Here is a 16,513-nt window from a genome sequence, read left to right on the forward strand (position 1 = left end):
GTGGCACCACAAACTTTTGGGGATATTAAAATTCCTGCTGAACTCTGTGTTACCGTTTCAAAGGAACAGTTTATTATGTATGAAAATGACAATTGTCATAAGCGCATTTTAATATTTAGCACCCCTCGTAATCTTAACCGCTTTGAGAACAGTGATGTGTGGATGCTTGATGGGACGTCTAAAAGCACGACCACCCCTTTCACCCAAATCTACACCATTCACGGGTATGTTAACAACATTGTAGTCCCTTTAGTCTACAGTTTACTACCAGACAAACAATCCTCAACGTTTTTGTCAGTCGTAAAATCTAAAATCACAAACAAAAGTCCGAGAAAAGTAATCATGGACTTTGAATTACCCATGATAAATGTTGTAAAGAAATTGTACATGGATACCCAAATACAAGGATGTTATTTTCACTTTTCTCAGGCTATTTGGCCCAAAATTAAAAAAACATCCCTTATTGAGGATTATGTGTCTGATAGCAAACTGCAGTTTGAGCTTAAAAAACTAGCTGGTCTTTGCTTTGTACCTCCTAATAGTGTAGACGGATACTACACATCGATTACAGAGTCTGAATATTTTATGCTAAACTAGGAAAAATTGGCACCATTATTAAATTATTTTGAAGACACCTGGATTGGGCATCTAAGCAGGTCGGGTTGCCGGAGGAAACCACGTTTTCTTGTGGACTGGTGGAACTGCTACTCCACCTGCTTAGAGGGAGGAGAAAAGACAAACAATGCCCTTGAGGGTTGGCACAACTCTTTAAACAAAACTATTGGGAAACCGCATCCTCATTTCTACAGTTTTCTTGAGATTTAAAAAAAGGAGCAAAGTTTCCAGGAAATGCGAATGTCACAGTGTTTAGCAGCTAATCTACATCCACGTGTTTGCCCCCGTTCAAAGGAAATGTCTGTCCGACTTTTGGCAGTATTAAAATTTTTCACCTTGTCTGTGCCTTCTGACTACCTGTCTTCCATCGCACATGTACTTAATTCCTTTGGGTAAAAAAGTTGGGACTTGTATGTGTTGTATTCCATACTCTGAATCCTTACTCATGTTCCCCATAATCCTATCTGTAAATTGTACCCCCTATCGTGTTTACATTTTTCCATGGATATGTACTATTATTTAATTCTTAATGCAGTATGGCAATTTTTGGGGTTTTTATTGTTGGGGGCTATTACATACCTAGTAAGTTTGTAAGTATTTTGTATCAATGCAATGTAAACCAAATAAAAATGTACAAACGTATTTATTGTGTTTACCAAGTACAAATGTACCAACGTGTTTATTGTATTTTACAATTACATTTTTTACCAACGTGGTTATTGTGTTTACCAAATTAAAATGTACAAAAGTGATTATTGTGTATTTTTGTATGTGACATTACATATCACCTTGGTTTATGTTCTTGAATGTCACCTTGCCGTAATTATTTCGCGGGTAAAGTGCATGACACATTGGCGTACTTTTTTCGCGGGTAAAGCGCATGCCGCTTCACCAGGCACGTGCTTGGCCTCAATCACCGCCCCCATCTGCGGGGCTCAGCAGATGATTTTGCTGCGAATGCACCTAAAGGAGACATGCACGCACCCACCCACCACCATCCTTCATTCACGCATCCATCCTTGTTTCACGCATCCATCCACCCCTCCCCCAGCACCCACCCACCCATCCATCCATTTATCCACCATCACCTATCCATTCACCAATGCTTGCAGTATGCCATCCATCCACCCATCCCCCAGCACCCACCCATCCATCCATTCATTCACCATCAGCCATCCATCCATCCATCCCACCCGCCCATCCATCCAGCCATCCCACCCATCCATCCATCCATCCAGGCACCCACCCATCCACCCATCCATCCACCCAGCCACCCACCCAGCAGATGTTTATTAAATATGATGTAATAATTTGACGTTACTATGTTGATATGAGGGGATGTTGGAAAACCTTGCCCCAATTCCACGCTATAAAAAATGACCACAATTCTGCGTGATAAATACACTTGGCATCGTGACCACAATTTTGCGCGGTAAATAGACTTGTCATCGTTGCAGCTTGGTTTTGTCATCCAAATGAACACAATTCTGCGTTATGAAATTAAAGTTTTTAAAAAAAGAAGTATATTATCTTGATATGAGGGGATGATAGGAGGCTCGAACCTTGTCTGACAGCACCAAAGTCTGCCTAGCTATCCGTCAGACCCCATCTTGTTGCAGTTAATGACGCTGTAATTGTTACATATATATGTAGCAGATGTTTATTAAATATGATTTATGTCAATTTTTGTTAATTATAAAATGCACAATTGTGCTTGAATCCGTAAACACGCCTGCACTATAAAAAGTAAACACTAGCAGATGTTTAAGAAATATGATGTGTTCATTTGAACACATTTATGTATATTTTTGTTATTTATAAAAAAATATATGTATCGTATCTGCTAAATATGATTTATGTCAATTTTTGTTAATTATAAAATGCACAATTCTGCTTGAATCTGTAAACACAAGTCTGCGCTATAAAAAGTAAACACTTGCAGATGTTTATGAAATATGATGTGTTCATTTGAACACATTTTTGTATATTTTTGTTAATTATAAAATATATATGTATCGTATCTGCTCTTGATATGAGGGGATGATAGGAGACTCGAACCTTGTATGACAGCACCAAAGTCTGCCTAGCTATCCGTCAGACCACATCTTGTTGCCGTTATTGACTCTGTAATTGTTACATATATATGCAGCAGATGTTTATTAAATATGATTTATGCCAATTTTTGTAATCGGCTTGTTTAATTTGCAAACACAATTCAGCCTAATTACGATGTTTATCTTCCCAACAATTCTGCTTCCCATTCTGCTGGCATATTGCTTGTTTAAATTTCATAAACACAATTCTGCGGGCATATTCCAATCGTTAACACACTGCTTTAATCGTTAATGCGCTGCTTTGCTTGTTTAATTCAATTCTGCTTGAATACGCTTCTGCTTGAATACGATTCAATTTTGCCTGAATACGATTTAATTTTGCTTAAAGACGATGAATTTTGCTTAAATACGATGTAATTGTTAACAATGTATATGTTATTGCGATGCACTTGCATGCGTCCTGATGACATGCGATGTGATGACGGCCGCGATGTAATAGCCGCGTTGCAATGGCAGCGCGATGCGATATATCCATTGTAACGGGTGTTTCCCATTTAATGGGGGTGTGTAGGTAGATGCAGCTGTGTTGGGTGGGTGAGTTATGTGGATGTCGGGCGTCGTGGTGGTGGAATGTGTCCCCATTGTGAATATTTGTCTGTGTAATGGAGAAACAGGGTTGTTGGTAGGGTTTGGTGAGGTGGTTTGAAGTGGGTTGGCTTGGGGGGTAGTCTGGGGGGGAGTAGCATATGAATTGTATGCTGGTAATGGTCGTATTGGGGTTGTTGGCAGGGGTAAGCAATGGGATATGTTGAGTATAAGCGGAGGGAATAGCCTGAGTGGCCATTTGGGGTTTAGGCACTTGCTCTTTGATTAGTGGGAAGATGTTGTCTAGGAGGTTTAGATTACGATCTGTGGATTGCATGAGGATGGTTCCATTATTGTAGATGGTGATGGTTGCAGTATAGTTGGTGAGGCGTTCAGGGGTGCAAGATGTATGTGGGGCTCAATTAGCAGTCAGCATTATACTGTGTGGGAGCCGGCTTAGGGAGGTGGGTATGGGGGATGTGTGGGGTTGGGCTTAAGGAGGTGGGTGGGTATGGGGGGAGGTGTCAGCTGTAGTGATGACTAGATAATAATTTGGGTGGGTTAGAGGGAAAAGTTCAGAAATCCAATAGAATGTGATGTTGGCATCTCATGTGAGGTATGAAAAGGGACCGGCTAGGCGAAGGGCAGAGAGTTATAATAGTAGTGGGCAGAAAGGTATAGTAGTCGATTATAAGGTCTATTGGTAAATTATAAATTAAAAGAGTTACGTAGAAATTCTGACCTGCGGTGGTTGGGTAAGGAGATTGGAAGACGTAGGGTATATGTTGTATCCTTGTGGTGGAGCCGTTCCAATATGGCCGCCTCCTTTGGATAAAACCTCATAAGCAGCTGTACAGTCCTATTTCTTTTTCCATTGATTGTGGGTTGAATGTTGTAATCTTGTTTCCCTTTCCATGCACATATCCATTCAGACATTTGTTTTTAGTCCTACTTCAGTTGCTGTGAGGTGTGTTTGTTCCACCTGGGATGCTATCGGTCTGTAGCAAGATTGACCCATATTGGGGGGGTGTGCCTCTCATCCTCGTTGCTAGAGTGACCAGCCATTTTGCTCATCTTTACCTTTAGCAGTCCTGTCAGCCATTTTAGTGTGCCATTGGAAATAGACAAAAATTCAAAAACCCCAGGCAAGAGATACCAAAGTGACATCACTGTACCCAAGATGCTGCCATCTCAATATGCTCACCAGATGCGATCGACCTGCATGCTGCACAGGGATCCTCCCTTAATGACCCAGGGCTCTGTGCTAACGAGGTCCTAGCTCGCCTCTGTATCACCTCAGACACCGTGAAATAGGGCAGAACATCCAGCTCAGCTGTGCGCTCTCAGCGCTGTCCCGCAACGAACTGAGGGGGGTGGGGCCAGACAGCGGCTTCCTCCACAACAGGGTAGCATCGCCTGGTCTCGCCCCTGCTCTCACCATACCAGTCACAGCGTCTGTTTCAGAATGTATCGCCTCTCCTGGTCCAGCTCGCATATGCACCTGGGGGTCGCGGCCCCTCGGTATGATTCTGTCTCTTTCAGCCCACAACAGCCCGTAAGGAGACCGGAGTGTGCAGACTCGCGGTGCGATCCCCTCAAGGCGAGGGCAGCCCCCACCTCATCTGTTAGTAGCAGGACTCGTTCACGTTTCAGGCGTGAGGCTGTTAGCGGGTCGGCGGGTCCTGCTTCTTCAGTCCCCCTGGTCGTCTGCAGCTCCGTTGGGTGGGCCCAGATGTCCGCTCCTGACTCGGCAGGGGCAGTCTGCAGCCTCTACCAATCAGACCGCTGTCTCATCCCGGGGTCGGGAGTCCTACTCCTGCCACCCTGGGGGTCATCTACACTGCTACCTGTAACCGCAGAAGTCCGCTGCCCCTCCTCGCAAACGTTCCGCTGCTTCGCCCACAATACAGCGGATGGATGACTCCGGTCAGACCGCCGGGCGTGATGATCACCCCTGCCTTGCCGATGGCCCGCAGTTTCAGTGATGGTGATCAGTCCAGTAGTAATATACATGTGAGCGGCGCTTTCCGTCCTCGAATCTTCACAGAATCTTACACCAAAGTTTTATTGGCCGAAGTCTTGAATCCTGTTACGCTTGCAGTTTCAGTTCAGTTACGTGCATGCCACTAATAAGGATATTCTAATTAGGGGATCCCAAGTGCATGGAGCTCTTTCAAAGAGCTGCTAGCAGTCGGACATATCACTGCACGCAAGGAGTGGCGTAAGAGGATGACACATTGCATTTGGGAGGAAAAAAGGATCATTGTCACAGAGGTGATCGAACACTACCGACAACTGCCCTGGAGACACTAACTCTGTGCATCTATGCCTACGCCAAATGGCAGTGGGCCACTGCTGACCGCTGCCTCCGGCCTACACTGCGGTCCAGTAGGTTACACATTTGGGACTGAGTCTTGATTTAGCAATGGTGGAGTTCATAACAGTGTACCTGCATCATCGCAGACTGCATAGCCTCACAGCCCCGGTGCCACTAACTCTGTTCCCCGACATTCATGGACACTCACTGGTTACATTGGTGGCGTTTGAGTCTATGGACTAGGGGGTTGTTTTCATCCTCATGTAGCTGATACCGAATTGGTGGTGGCAACGAGACTCTCGCTTTCCACTCCTCCATTTGCTACATCTGGATAACATCAGACCTCTGCATCATGCCCTGGAAGACACCTTCCACTGTCCCCCGCAACCCTCAACCACATTCACCTTCGACATCGACGAGGACCCTCCCAGTCTGTGCGGCCTTACCTCAGTGGACCGCAAGTCACAATCCCATGGCGGGGTGTCTGTGCCAGCCGCTGTGCATCCGGGGCCACTAACTCTGTGCAGCTCAAGTCTAGGACCCTGTCTGAATGAATATAGGATGGCCTCTGAGACTGTGGTCTTGGGGTCATCAACGCCATGTGTATGTGGCCCTGCCCTGTCTGCTGCCTCTGGCCTCAACTGCGGTCCACCAAGGCTCACACATCCAATCAATTCTTGACCGGCCTGGACGTGACATCACTGCAGGAGGCACACGCCACTATCACCATGACCACCTCCAACTGCCATCCGTCAGAGTCGAAACAGTGGTCCGGCAGACTGACAGAGTTGCTCACACCTGTTGTGGATGCCATCATCTGCCTGATCCCCTGCTCAGCACTCCAGGTGCCACTGACTCAGTGCACCTTAACCCATGGACCGTTGCTGATTGAGTTTTGTGCTGTGGAGAGGTTGAGCAGCAATGTATCCTCAGGCAGTGTAGGAGACCTGGGACGTTGATGAGGAAGATGATGCAGGTTTAACACACACCACTGCATCTGCATCAGGAATATCCCAAATGGACACAAGCCTAATCATTTTCGTCACATGAGCGTGCTCAGCTCTAGTGACCCAACCTCAGTGCACTGCATCTCATGGACACTTCTGTTTGCATGTTGGGTGACCTCTGTACTTGCTCTGGCTCCCTCCATGTTGCTCAGAAGTTGACACTTTATGCAGATGTTTTCAGTTTCCGTTGCACTGGTGTCCACTGTTCAAGTTGTTGCCAGCATCAAGCACTCCGTGTGGGCTGGCTTACACTTACCCCACACACATCCAGCACAGGTGTCACTGTACATGTGGTCCTGCCAATAAAGGGGCCGGGCACAGGTGCCCATTACCAGTTCATCATAATATCTGTGTGTGTCCATGTGGTCTTGTTGTATGCATGTGGGCCCTGAGCCCTACAATATTACATTGTGCTGTGTACAGAGGGCGCAGTGATGCCACCACAGGCTGCAGGTTGGAGCTTGGACATGTAGCTCCGCTGTCACCCACTCAATTCATGAGGGGAATGGCCTGGGGCATCGTACGCAGAGCCAACATGGGTGTGTGACTGATATTTGCATGCCCCTGGGCATGGTACTATACTGGGGATGTGCATCTGCATGTGTCTCTATGGCAGTGTGGGTCTCCTTTGTGGGGTTTCAGTGGTTCCTGAAGGATAATTCACACCCACGTATGTCATCTAGTTCACCTTCCATGGGTTCCGATCCCACCCACACCTGTTCGGCCACCTCTGTTTGGCGTTCTGACACCTGGCATTGGGGGGCCATGTGTGGGTCGGTGAAGTGCCGTGAGCCAGCCGTGCTTACTGGTGCTTCCTGCTGTGTGGTCGGTTGCAGGGTCTGTGTTCTCGTCCAAGTAGCTTGGCTGCTCCGGTCCTGGTGGTGGGTTGCGTGGGATGTCCATGGGCTGTTGTAGGGACTCGGTGTTGAAGGTGTGGTGGTCCTCTCCGGCATCACTGATGTGTGGTCTTCTGTGCTGTGTTGGAGGTGTTGTGTGTCCCTCTGCAATGTGAAGGGGAGATGCATTTTGACATTGTGTTGACATGTATGTTGGTGTATTGCTCTTGTTTACATGCAGACTGTACGACAATGTACATTGTGACTGTTTGGGAGGTACAGGATTTGGATGCGGGCCGTGTACATGTGGACTACTTGATGCATGTGAGTTTGTACGTGTGCATTTCCATTTCACAGTTTCCAGCTCTGACAGATGTAGTAGGCCTGTTTCTGCACGTGTGCAGAGCCAGTTGTGTCCTCTGTTCTGCAGAGTTGGGTTTACGCATTGTACCACATTATCGTCAATTTGGGCGTGCTGTTCTTGCAATGTGTGTGCGCTGGAGTGTACCACGGGGATCAGGGACATGATCCAGGGTCATTGTGGGTGTGCAGTGTGCTACACATCACTGTGCATGTGTGCCATTGTGCCCATATCCCCCGTACCTCCAGTCCCTGGTCATTACTCACCCTGTTGATGTTGTGTCAGGTCCTCTTGAGCTGTGTCCGTACTCTCTACTCCTTGCACTGTCTCCACACTGATGACTGTGGCTTCCATTTCCTCCAGCTCCTCCTGTGGCGCAGGACTCCCAACTCCTGTCCTTGTTGCTGCCTTCCTGTTGGCAGCAGCTTTTTGTCTGTTTTAAGTTTTCACATCAAGCCAGCGCCTCTTAGCCAACTCCATTGGCTTCCTCGACACTCCAACTGCATTCACAGTAGTCTAATTGTGGGTCAGTTGATGGTAGTGTTCTGTCACCTCCGTGACGCTAACCTGATTTTGCTGCGTACTGCACCCTGTCTTCCTCTCCCTCTTCTCCTTGGCCGTCCCCGTCCCTGTTGTTCCTTGCTGGTGGTCTGTGGGGGTTGTGGAGTTCTCGTTCGTCTCTGCGCTCTGTCAGGGTACATCCATGTTGCCACACGCTTTGGATTGTTTCTGATGTTTTGTTTCTGTAGTTTTTATAGTGCATTTTTCCACTAGACTCGTGGGATTTGCAGGCCTGTCGCTAGCTTTCCCTGCTTTTTGTACTGCGATTGGCCTCATCGTAGGATTTTTTGAGTTCTTGTTTCGCATTTTTGCAGTGTGGTGTTGATTTTAACGCGGACATTTGATGTGTTATCTGGGGACTATTGCATGTTGTGTTAAGTTACTTTAGTGATGGTTATTACATGTCCTTGAGAATATGCTCCAAAGTGCGCATGGCTGTTTGGCTAGGCCAGGACGGCCGGCCAAGCAGTCATGCACACTAGGAGTGTGAAAACCACTCCTCCCCCTGTCCCTCAGTGTCCGCCCCACCCTAACCCAACCCCGAACCTGTGAAAAATAAAATTATAATTACCACGTTATCATTTTATTTTTGCTGTGCACAGAGCAGTGGGACGACACACACCCGCCTCAGCAGAAGAGCCGCTCTGCTTGTGTGGCGGTGTGAAATTTTGCAGTGCGTCTGTAGTGTTTTCGAGTAGTAAGTACTTCGACTCAAGCCTTTGCATTGCTTTGGGTCACACGAGTAAACCGCCCCCAGGATCATTCAGACAGCAGGAAGTATCGTTAGCTGGAACAAAGAGGGATGGGGTAATAAAATGCCGCCCCTGTAGTATGTAAGTAAGAGCAAGAACAATGCCGTTTCCATTCTAGAGTGAATGCATGCTTTCACTCTGAGAATGCATTTTATGACAATATAGTTCGTGCGATCGTCTTTTGACCTTTGTGATTGTCTAACTTTGAGTTCTGTTTAATAAATGTGCCTTATTTATGAGCTGATTGACTTTTAGTTCTGTTTATGAAACTGCCTTGTGAAGTAAACATTAAAATAGGCGGGTAGAGACTAGATATGCTATTTGCAAAGATTTGATGATATGTACCTAATTTAATAACATTTCCTCACCTATTTTAATCTAGAAAAACGGATACAACTCTTTCTGACAGATAATCAAAATGTGCATATGCTTAAAAGGAGGGCATCTAACTTTTAGAGTGTTATGAGGGGGGGGGGTCAAGTGCAGTGGGAAAAATGAAATGTGTCATCAAATGCGCAAGATGAGAGGAAGTTAATCTGTTCGTTGCTGTTGCTGCTTACAACATGATTGTGGTAAATTCTTAGTAGCGACAAGGGTGATGTTATGCATGACCGGAATCTGTGCACATTCTGTGGTGTCCTGTACTTACATCACCAATGAAACGGATGTTACATATTTTTTCATATCAACATATAAATAAAATTATGAATAATTTCATTTGCTCCAGTTTTCCAGGAGGTAGCTACCCTTCTCTGAAAAGTGTCTTACAAGCAGGCTAGTAAAAGCAGGTTTTGAGAACAAGTCAAAAGCTATTGATTTTCTAAACGTTATTCCTAATTACCAGCATTCAGTCTCCCTGAATGTTGTGAAACTTGAGGGAATCAAAGACCCTGGAACCAAAGGATAATATTGTAGGCTTGTATGCATGTTGAGCCAACAAAAACTGCACTTTTGAAGATGCCAGAGGAGTCTCCTTACCAAGACCTGGAGTTCCAAGACAAAAATATCTACTCTGTCCTAAATACACCAGCTGTGACTCACAAACCGTCGCGGGACAGTACCCCTTCCAAAGGTAAGGTACTCTTGTGCTGAAGACAAGGTAAATCCCAAACCTTTCTGATTGCAGTGCTACTTATTTAGGGGTTGTTCTTTTCCTTGGTGAATACAAAATTGAAGCACACATCCCGGTAAAAAACATAGTGAATGGAATGAGGACTCCAACTTGATAGAGATATATGACTTTGGGTAGACAGATAGAGTGACCCATTTCCATTGCTTTTTCCTCAAACAGCTTATCTGTGATGTTGTAAGATTATAAGCAGCCAATCTTGATTTTTCTAACTTCAGATATTTTCAGTGGATTTTATCGAATTTTACTGCTTTATAACTACTGATATTCTTTCTTTTGTTCGTGTTACATTTATTCCAAAAATGTAAAATGTGTTTTTTACTACATATAATTCAAAATTATGAACCACAGGCAGTCAAATAATAGCCCAACAGAAAATGTGTTGCATTTTACCACAGTATTATTTATATTGTGAAGAAAATTCCGTGGTTAGATTCTCCTTCATAGTCAGCAGGAATCAAAGGATTGTCATTACAGACCACGTCTAGATCAAGCCCCTAGACTGCAAGAGACATGAGGTACTGTGTGTGAGGCGCTCCCTGTCATTCTCTTATTACAAACCAGAAAACTCCGAACGCCCTTTCTATTTCTCATCGCCATCCTTTGCTCGTTCCCTCCTCTCCACTTTCAGTTTCTACCTCCACTTTTCCTTCTCTGGCCCTCAAGTGTTTCCTTTCACTTTCTCCCTGTTCTCTTACATCGTCTCCCTCTTGTCTCTTCACCTTTCCCCTTCCTATCCTTCTTCCTTCCTCCCTCCTCTTTCTTCTTTTCTAGCGCTTCTCCCCTTATTTTTCTGGCTATTCCTCATCTCACTTCCTTTTGTCTGTCTGCTTCCCTGTCCCCCATGTGCCTTCTTGTGTCTCCTTTCTTCTGTGGCACTCCTCCTCCTTCTCCTCCTCCTCGTCTCTCTCCTCACATACCCCTATTTCCCCCTCCTCCTTTCTTCTCACCCTACTCCAATCCAACCCTCTCATTTTCTCTGCTCCCCTCACTTCCCTGACTTGTACCTGAGCCACTCAGTTCTCTCCGTTTCTTTCTTCTTCTTTCTCTTTCCTTTATCTCTTCAATCCATCTCTGCCCCTCTCAATCTCATCTGCCACCACCTCCCTCCTCCAGCCCCTCTTCTTTTTGTCTCGCCTTTGTCTCTTCTCAACCTTTGCTTCCTTTGTGTTTCTTTATCTCCTCCCCTCGTGTTTCTTCCCTTTGTCTCAGTCACTCTTCCTAGCCTCCACTCTCTACAGTCTGTGTTCTTGTCTTTTGTGATATCAAAGGCCTTGGGTTATGCAATGTTTAGGTGCCAAGTGGTTCGTCACTTGTTCATTCTGGCTCACTCTACGCTCGTGTCACGCTTCTTCTCCAGTCCACCAATGATGCGATCGTGCACCCCGCTGCGGATTTCTAGGTGCACAGCTGTAGACAGCTGTAGACGGGTGAACGTGTGAGGCGGGCATTCCAAGCGGGAGGGAGGCACTGATCAGTTATTCTCCCCAGGAGAGACTGAGCATCACCGGCGTAACGAAAGCTGAGGGGGACCCCTTCAAGGTACATGAAGGGACCCCCACTCCGAATTTAACATGGCGATCTCAGGCCTGAGTACGGTGCTGAGGGGGCACCCTGCAGCTCAGACCACCCCCCCCCCCCCTCGCACCGCAGGGGCTGTGAGTGCCTGTGTTATGCCCCTGCTGAGCATCATTGTGCACAAACGGGTTCTGATGGGCCTGCTTCTAAGCACTGCCTTGTGACCCACTGTGAAGAATTTGAAGTCTGAGAGCCACAGGGGGCGGAATAGAATAGAATAGAATAGAATAGAATCGCTATTTGAGAATTGCAAAATGGTATGTATCTAAAAAAATCGCAATTTTTTTGCGATGTCTTAATATTCCTTATTTGCGAACAGCAAATTGTGAATGCGCAATTAAGGGATAATTTCCCATTCATTTCTATGGGCCAGTAGGCCCATAGGAATGAATGGGAAGTTATTCTCAATTTGCGATTCGCAATTTGAGAATCGCAAATTGAGAATAATTTCAAGGGTGCAAGGGTGTCATAAGGACACCCTGATGCACCCCTCAAGTTAACATGTGTTTGCATATGGCACACATACATGCCCTAGGGGCATGTATGTGCACCATATGGCACCTTCACAAATGCCAAAAAGTGGTAATTTGCCAAAAAGTGGTAATTTCCGATTTCTTAAGGAGAATTCGCAAAAATCAAATTTTGCGATTCCTTAATTTTGCTATACAATTTTCTACATACATACCATTTAGCGAATTTTTAGTCGCAAACGCTGCTTTTTTGCGAATCCCAGCGATTGGGACTAAAAATTGCTTTGATACATTTGCCCCCAGATTCACAAGGGTAAACTCAGTTAGACTTAAGACCAAAACTTAAGTTAAACTGAGACAAGGTCTAACTTTACTACTCTTAAATGCCTTTTGTGAATACCAAAAGTCATAAAGTTAGACTTTCTTCTTAGTTTACCTTTGTGAATCAGGCCCTGAGAAGGGCGTGGTCAGAATTCAACCTCTGCCTCAGTCCAATTCCTCTTTCTTTCCTCGGTTGCCCATTATAGCAGAGGGCCCGGTAGTGCTGCCGGCAAAGTCTGCCTATAGGACCGCTGCTTGCGCACACATACTTAGGTGAAGATGTTCACAAGAGCAGTGATGATGCACAGACAGTGCATTGAAGGCAAGGAGTGTTGTAACCATGTGAGGGCTGCAGACACTGCCTTGCACCACGAAGGGACACTGACCATGTGGTGCGTCCAAAGAGCCGGTGAGGCTGGGTAGCGGGCTTGATTGATCAGAAGTGCTTAACTACAGTAAAAAATAAAATAAATGCCAGTGCTTACTCCCTATCCAGCTCAGCGTGAGACAATATGTCAGAGGCTCTCTCTGGGCAGCAGCAGCATAAAAGGCATTACTGCCATAGTCAACCAATTAAAAAATTATACTGGCAGCTTTTGAGAAATGCCACAGGTCTAGTTGAGCATCTCGTTCTCGGTGGTCCCAGTGAAGCTTTTATGCATGACTATTGCATTTTAGAGGGGTGATGCAGACGCCAGCACTAACCCCTGATGAGTGGGTTCTGCTTGTGGTAGTCCTAGGGTGGCTGGGGCACAACCCCCATGCTGGGTCCGGTAGCTTAGTGGACTAATGCACCCAATAGAGGGAGCTGTGTTTGATCTCATGGTCACAGGTTCAAGTCCTGGTAGGGTCCACTTAGCCTTTCATCCTTCTGAGGTCGCTAAAATGAGTACCATTGAGTTGGGCAACAATAAACATCTGTTATTCAGCACCAAGATACCCTTGGGCGAGAATACGCTTTGCAAATACACGTTATGTTATGAAGGAAGCGTCGGGGAGGTGCTGCAGGAACGCAGCAGCTCCTTCCTTAGGACCCTATGATTGTGGGTTGCAGATCTAGGACACCTCTCGGCTTCCAAAAATGTTTAAAGCACTCACCAGGCAGGAGCTTTGGCACTCTCTAGGGGCTAAGTGTAGGGTTGCAATTATTGTGGCCTGAAAGCATATAGGGCCAGATGCATCAAGCGAAATGCGCTCGCAAAAGGGCCAGATTCTCAGAATCTGGCCCTTTGCGAGTGCAATTTTTGTATTTGGGATGCATCATCCCAAATGCAAAAATCGCAAATAGAGAATTCGCTAAAATGCGATTGTTTGTATTTAAGGAATCTCTAATTGAGATTTCTTAAATGCAATGCATGAAAGTATCAAAAATAGCGAATTCGCTAATAGGGCACGCAAATTACCATGAAGTACAACTTCATGGTAATTTGCAAAAACTTTGAAAAATGCACTTTTGTGCATTTTTCAAAGTTTCATGTTGCGCACACACATGCCCTAAGGGCATGTGTGTGCGCAACATATGTGCACAGATCACATTCAGGGGTGTAACAGGGTGTCCTTTGGACACCCCTGCACCCTTGAACTCGCAATCTCAATTTGCGAATCGCTAATTGCGATTCGCAAATTGAGATTGTCTTCCCATTCATTCCTATGGGCCTCTAGGCCCATAGGAATGAATGGGGAGGTATTCATTAATTGCGACTCGCAATTTGCGAGTCGCAATTAAGGAATCACTATTTTTTGTGTGATTGCTTGATGCATTCCATTTTGCTATTCCTTATTAGCGATTCCTTATTTTTCGCTAATAAGGAATCGCAAAATGGATGCTTGATGCATCTGGCCCATAGTGATATATGTATTGAATTGCACTTCAGGGGCTGAGTATATGGTTACATGTAATATAGTCAAAATATGATGCCTTCTAGGGGCTGCTTTTATGATTACTTTTTCATGATTGGAAAATGTATAAAAAATACACAGACCCATGTTTTGCTCATTTTAACTGACGAGTTGAGATACTAATGTTTACAATAATTATTGATCAAGGTGCATATGCTTTATTCACATTATTAAGTGCATCTGCACATATTATTATTATTATTATTATTATTGATGATTGTATTTATGTACAAAATGATGCCTTTAACATGGAGTTTGCTGCTCTTGCACATTTGACTAAGCCAATAGACTTACCTTATATGTTTGCATGACCTCTGTAGGGGGTCAAAGGTGATTGTGCAATGCTTTCTATGGTATTTTCGATCTGCCTATGTACATAATAAAGTAGGCATATCAGAAATGCCCCACAGGACATTATGGGATGCTCCTCCAGGAGCGGTGAATATTATAAAAAGCGGTCTTTCGCTATGCCAGGAGCTGTGAGTCTTTTTTTTCTTTCTTATCTCGCCTCATTTTAGGGATGCCTGGTCCCACCTCGGCGCTCCCATGCCATGCCTTTATTACATTGGTAGCAGCCTAGGGAATCCCTCTGCTGGTTACCCTGGCCAACTCACACTTTGGCAGAATTCCTCTGTGCGGCCACAGTTGCCAGCAGATCTCTGTTTCTGCCCATTCCTGCAGGCAGTAATTCTTCATTGTGTTAGACTCTCATTCCCTCCAGGCATAGCACTGGGGTGGGGCAGGCCCAGCACCACTAGGAAGGCCGTGACAACACTTCCCCTGTCCCGGTGGTGCTCGGGGGCCTGGGATTGGGTCCCGGCCCCCTCCATTTCAAATACTGGGAGTCTGACGAGTGGGCTCAGGCACGCCCTCTGCCAGGAAAAAATGTAATATGCAATCTTGGACCAATCCCAGGTGTCACCTAGGAGTCACTAGTCACACCTCCACTGGGGGCATCAGCTCCATCCCTCGCTAACATCACTGCTAGACCCTTTCTCATTAGATGTTAAAAGGGGAGCCCCCGCTTGTCTTGTCTCGAGAAGTCTGGGTACTCTGCTTTGTTGAGTGGGCTTGGACAGCTCCATCCCTGGTACAGTGTTACATCTGATTGATTGATGCAGATCATTCTGCCCCACTCATTTCCCCCTCCAGAGCTGCGTGAAGCACTGTTAATTGTTCATTTTGTGTGGGGAGTCCTGTGTTCTTGCTGCTGGAGAGAAATGTCATTAACTTGGTACAGCATAGTGACAAAAGGCCTGGGATCTGATCCTGAGCTGAGCCAGAGAAATAGGACAATTGTGTGTGACCTATGAGTTGTACAGATATCATTGTGGAATTTGATTTTCTCGCACAGGTTACATCCCAATTCAATACATCACTGGTCTCTGTAGGCCAAAGGGAAGGGAAACTGAGCTCTAAGGCAGTTCTCTCCCTATGTGTGTAATAAAGTGGCACTACAGGCAAAACAGTATATCACACTTACTTTCCCCATTAGTGTTCAATAACATTATAAGGCTCAACCCAGGTCAATATCTAATTCTGCAGAGGCTTCGTGTGCGCAGTTACCGAGCTGCGCATGACAATAGTCTCCCACGAACAGCCTTCATATCCATGCATTTGTGTACATGTGTAATTATCCAAGTTCCCCTTATCCTATCCGCTTCACAGTGGCCTTATCTTAAAAGGCGGAAACTGTAAGTAATAGGCCCAGCAGGGTAAAGTACAAGGTTTTATCGTCGACCATCCAGCAGCAAAAGTAGAAGCATGCATCTTCCCTCTACATCTGTGTAATTGTGTCTGTATTGCATCAGGAGCCAGCAAAATTGTGAATCCCCTCACATATGAGGACTACATTGGGGTGAACATCAACTATCTTCATTTCTTTTTAGGTCTCGTCCTACGCAACGCGCATGCGTTGCATAGGAAAGAGCCCTAAAGCCGTTGATACCCTTTTTGAGGCAAACTCGTGCACGCGTTCCATTGCCTTCAATGAAACGTGTGCACGAGGGGCAAATGCCACGCGGGAGC

The 16,513-nt window shown here is 45.7% G+C and overlaps 1 protein-coding gene across 4 annotated transcripts in view; it reads left to right on the forward strand.

The window, feature by feature from the left end:
- Nucleotides 1–9,808: 9,808 nt before the first annotated feature.
- The window catches only part of LOC147701851 (CD209 antigen-like protein C), a 200,784-nt gene continuing 194,079 nt past the window's right edge, over nucleotides 9,809–16,513 (forward strand). For 2 of the 4 annotated variants that reach the window (XM_086930485.1, XM_086930484.1), the window contains exon 1: nucleotides 9,821–10,160. In XM_086930485.1, the coding sequence (XP_086786611.1) occupies nucleotides 10,010–10,160 (151 nt within the window). In that variant the 5' untranslated portion in view covers nucleotides 9,821–10,009. Of the gene's footprint in view, nucleotides 10,161–16,513 lie in introns of all 4 variants that reach the window. The other 2 variants (XR_015297480.1, XR_015297481.1) reach the window with 2 other exon arrangements.

This window comes from Lissotriton vulgaris, chromosome 7 (genome assembly GCF_964263255.1).
Source record: "Lissotriton vulgaris chromosome 7, aLisVul1.2, whole genome shotgun sequence".
Lineage (NCBI taxonomy): Eukaryota > Metazoa > Chordata > Amphibia > Caudata > Salamandridae > Lissotriton > Lissotriton vulgaris.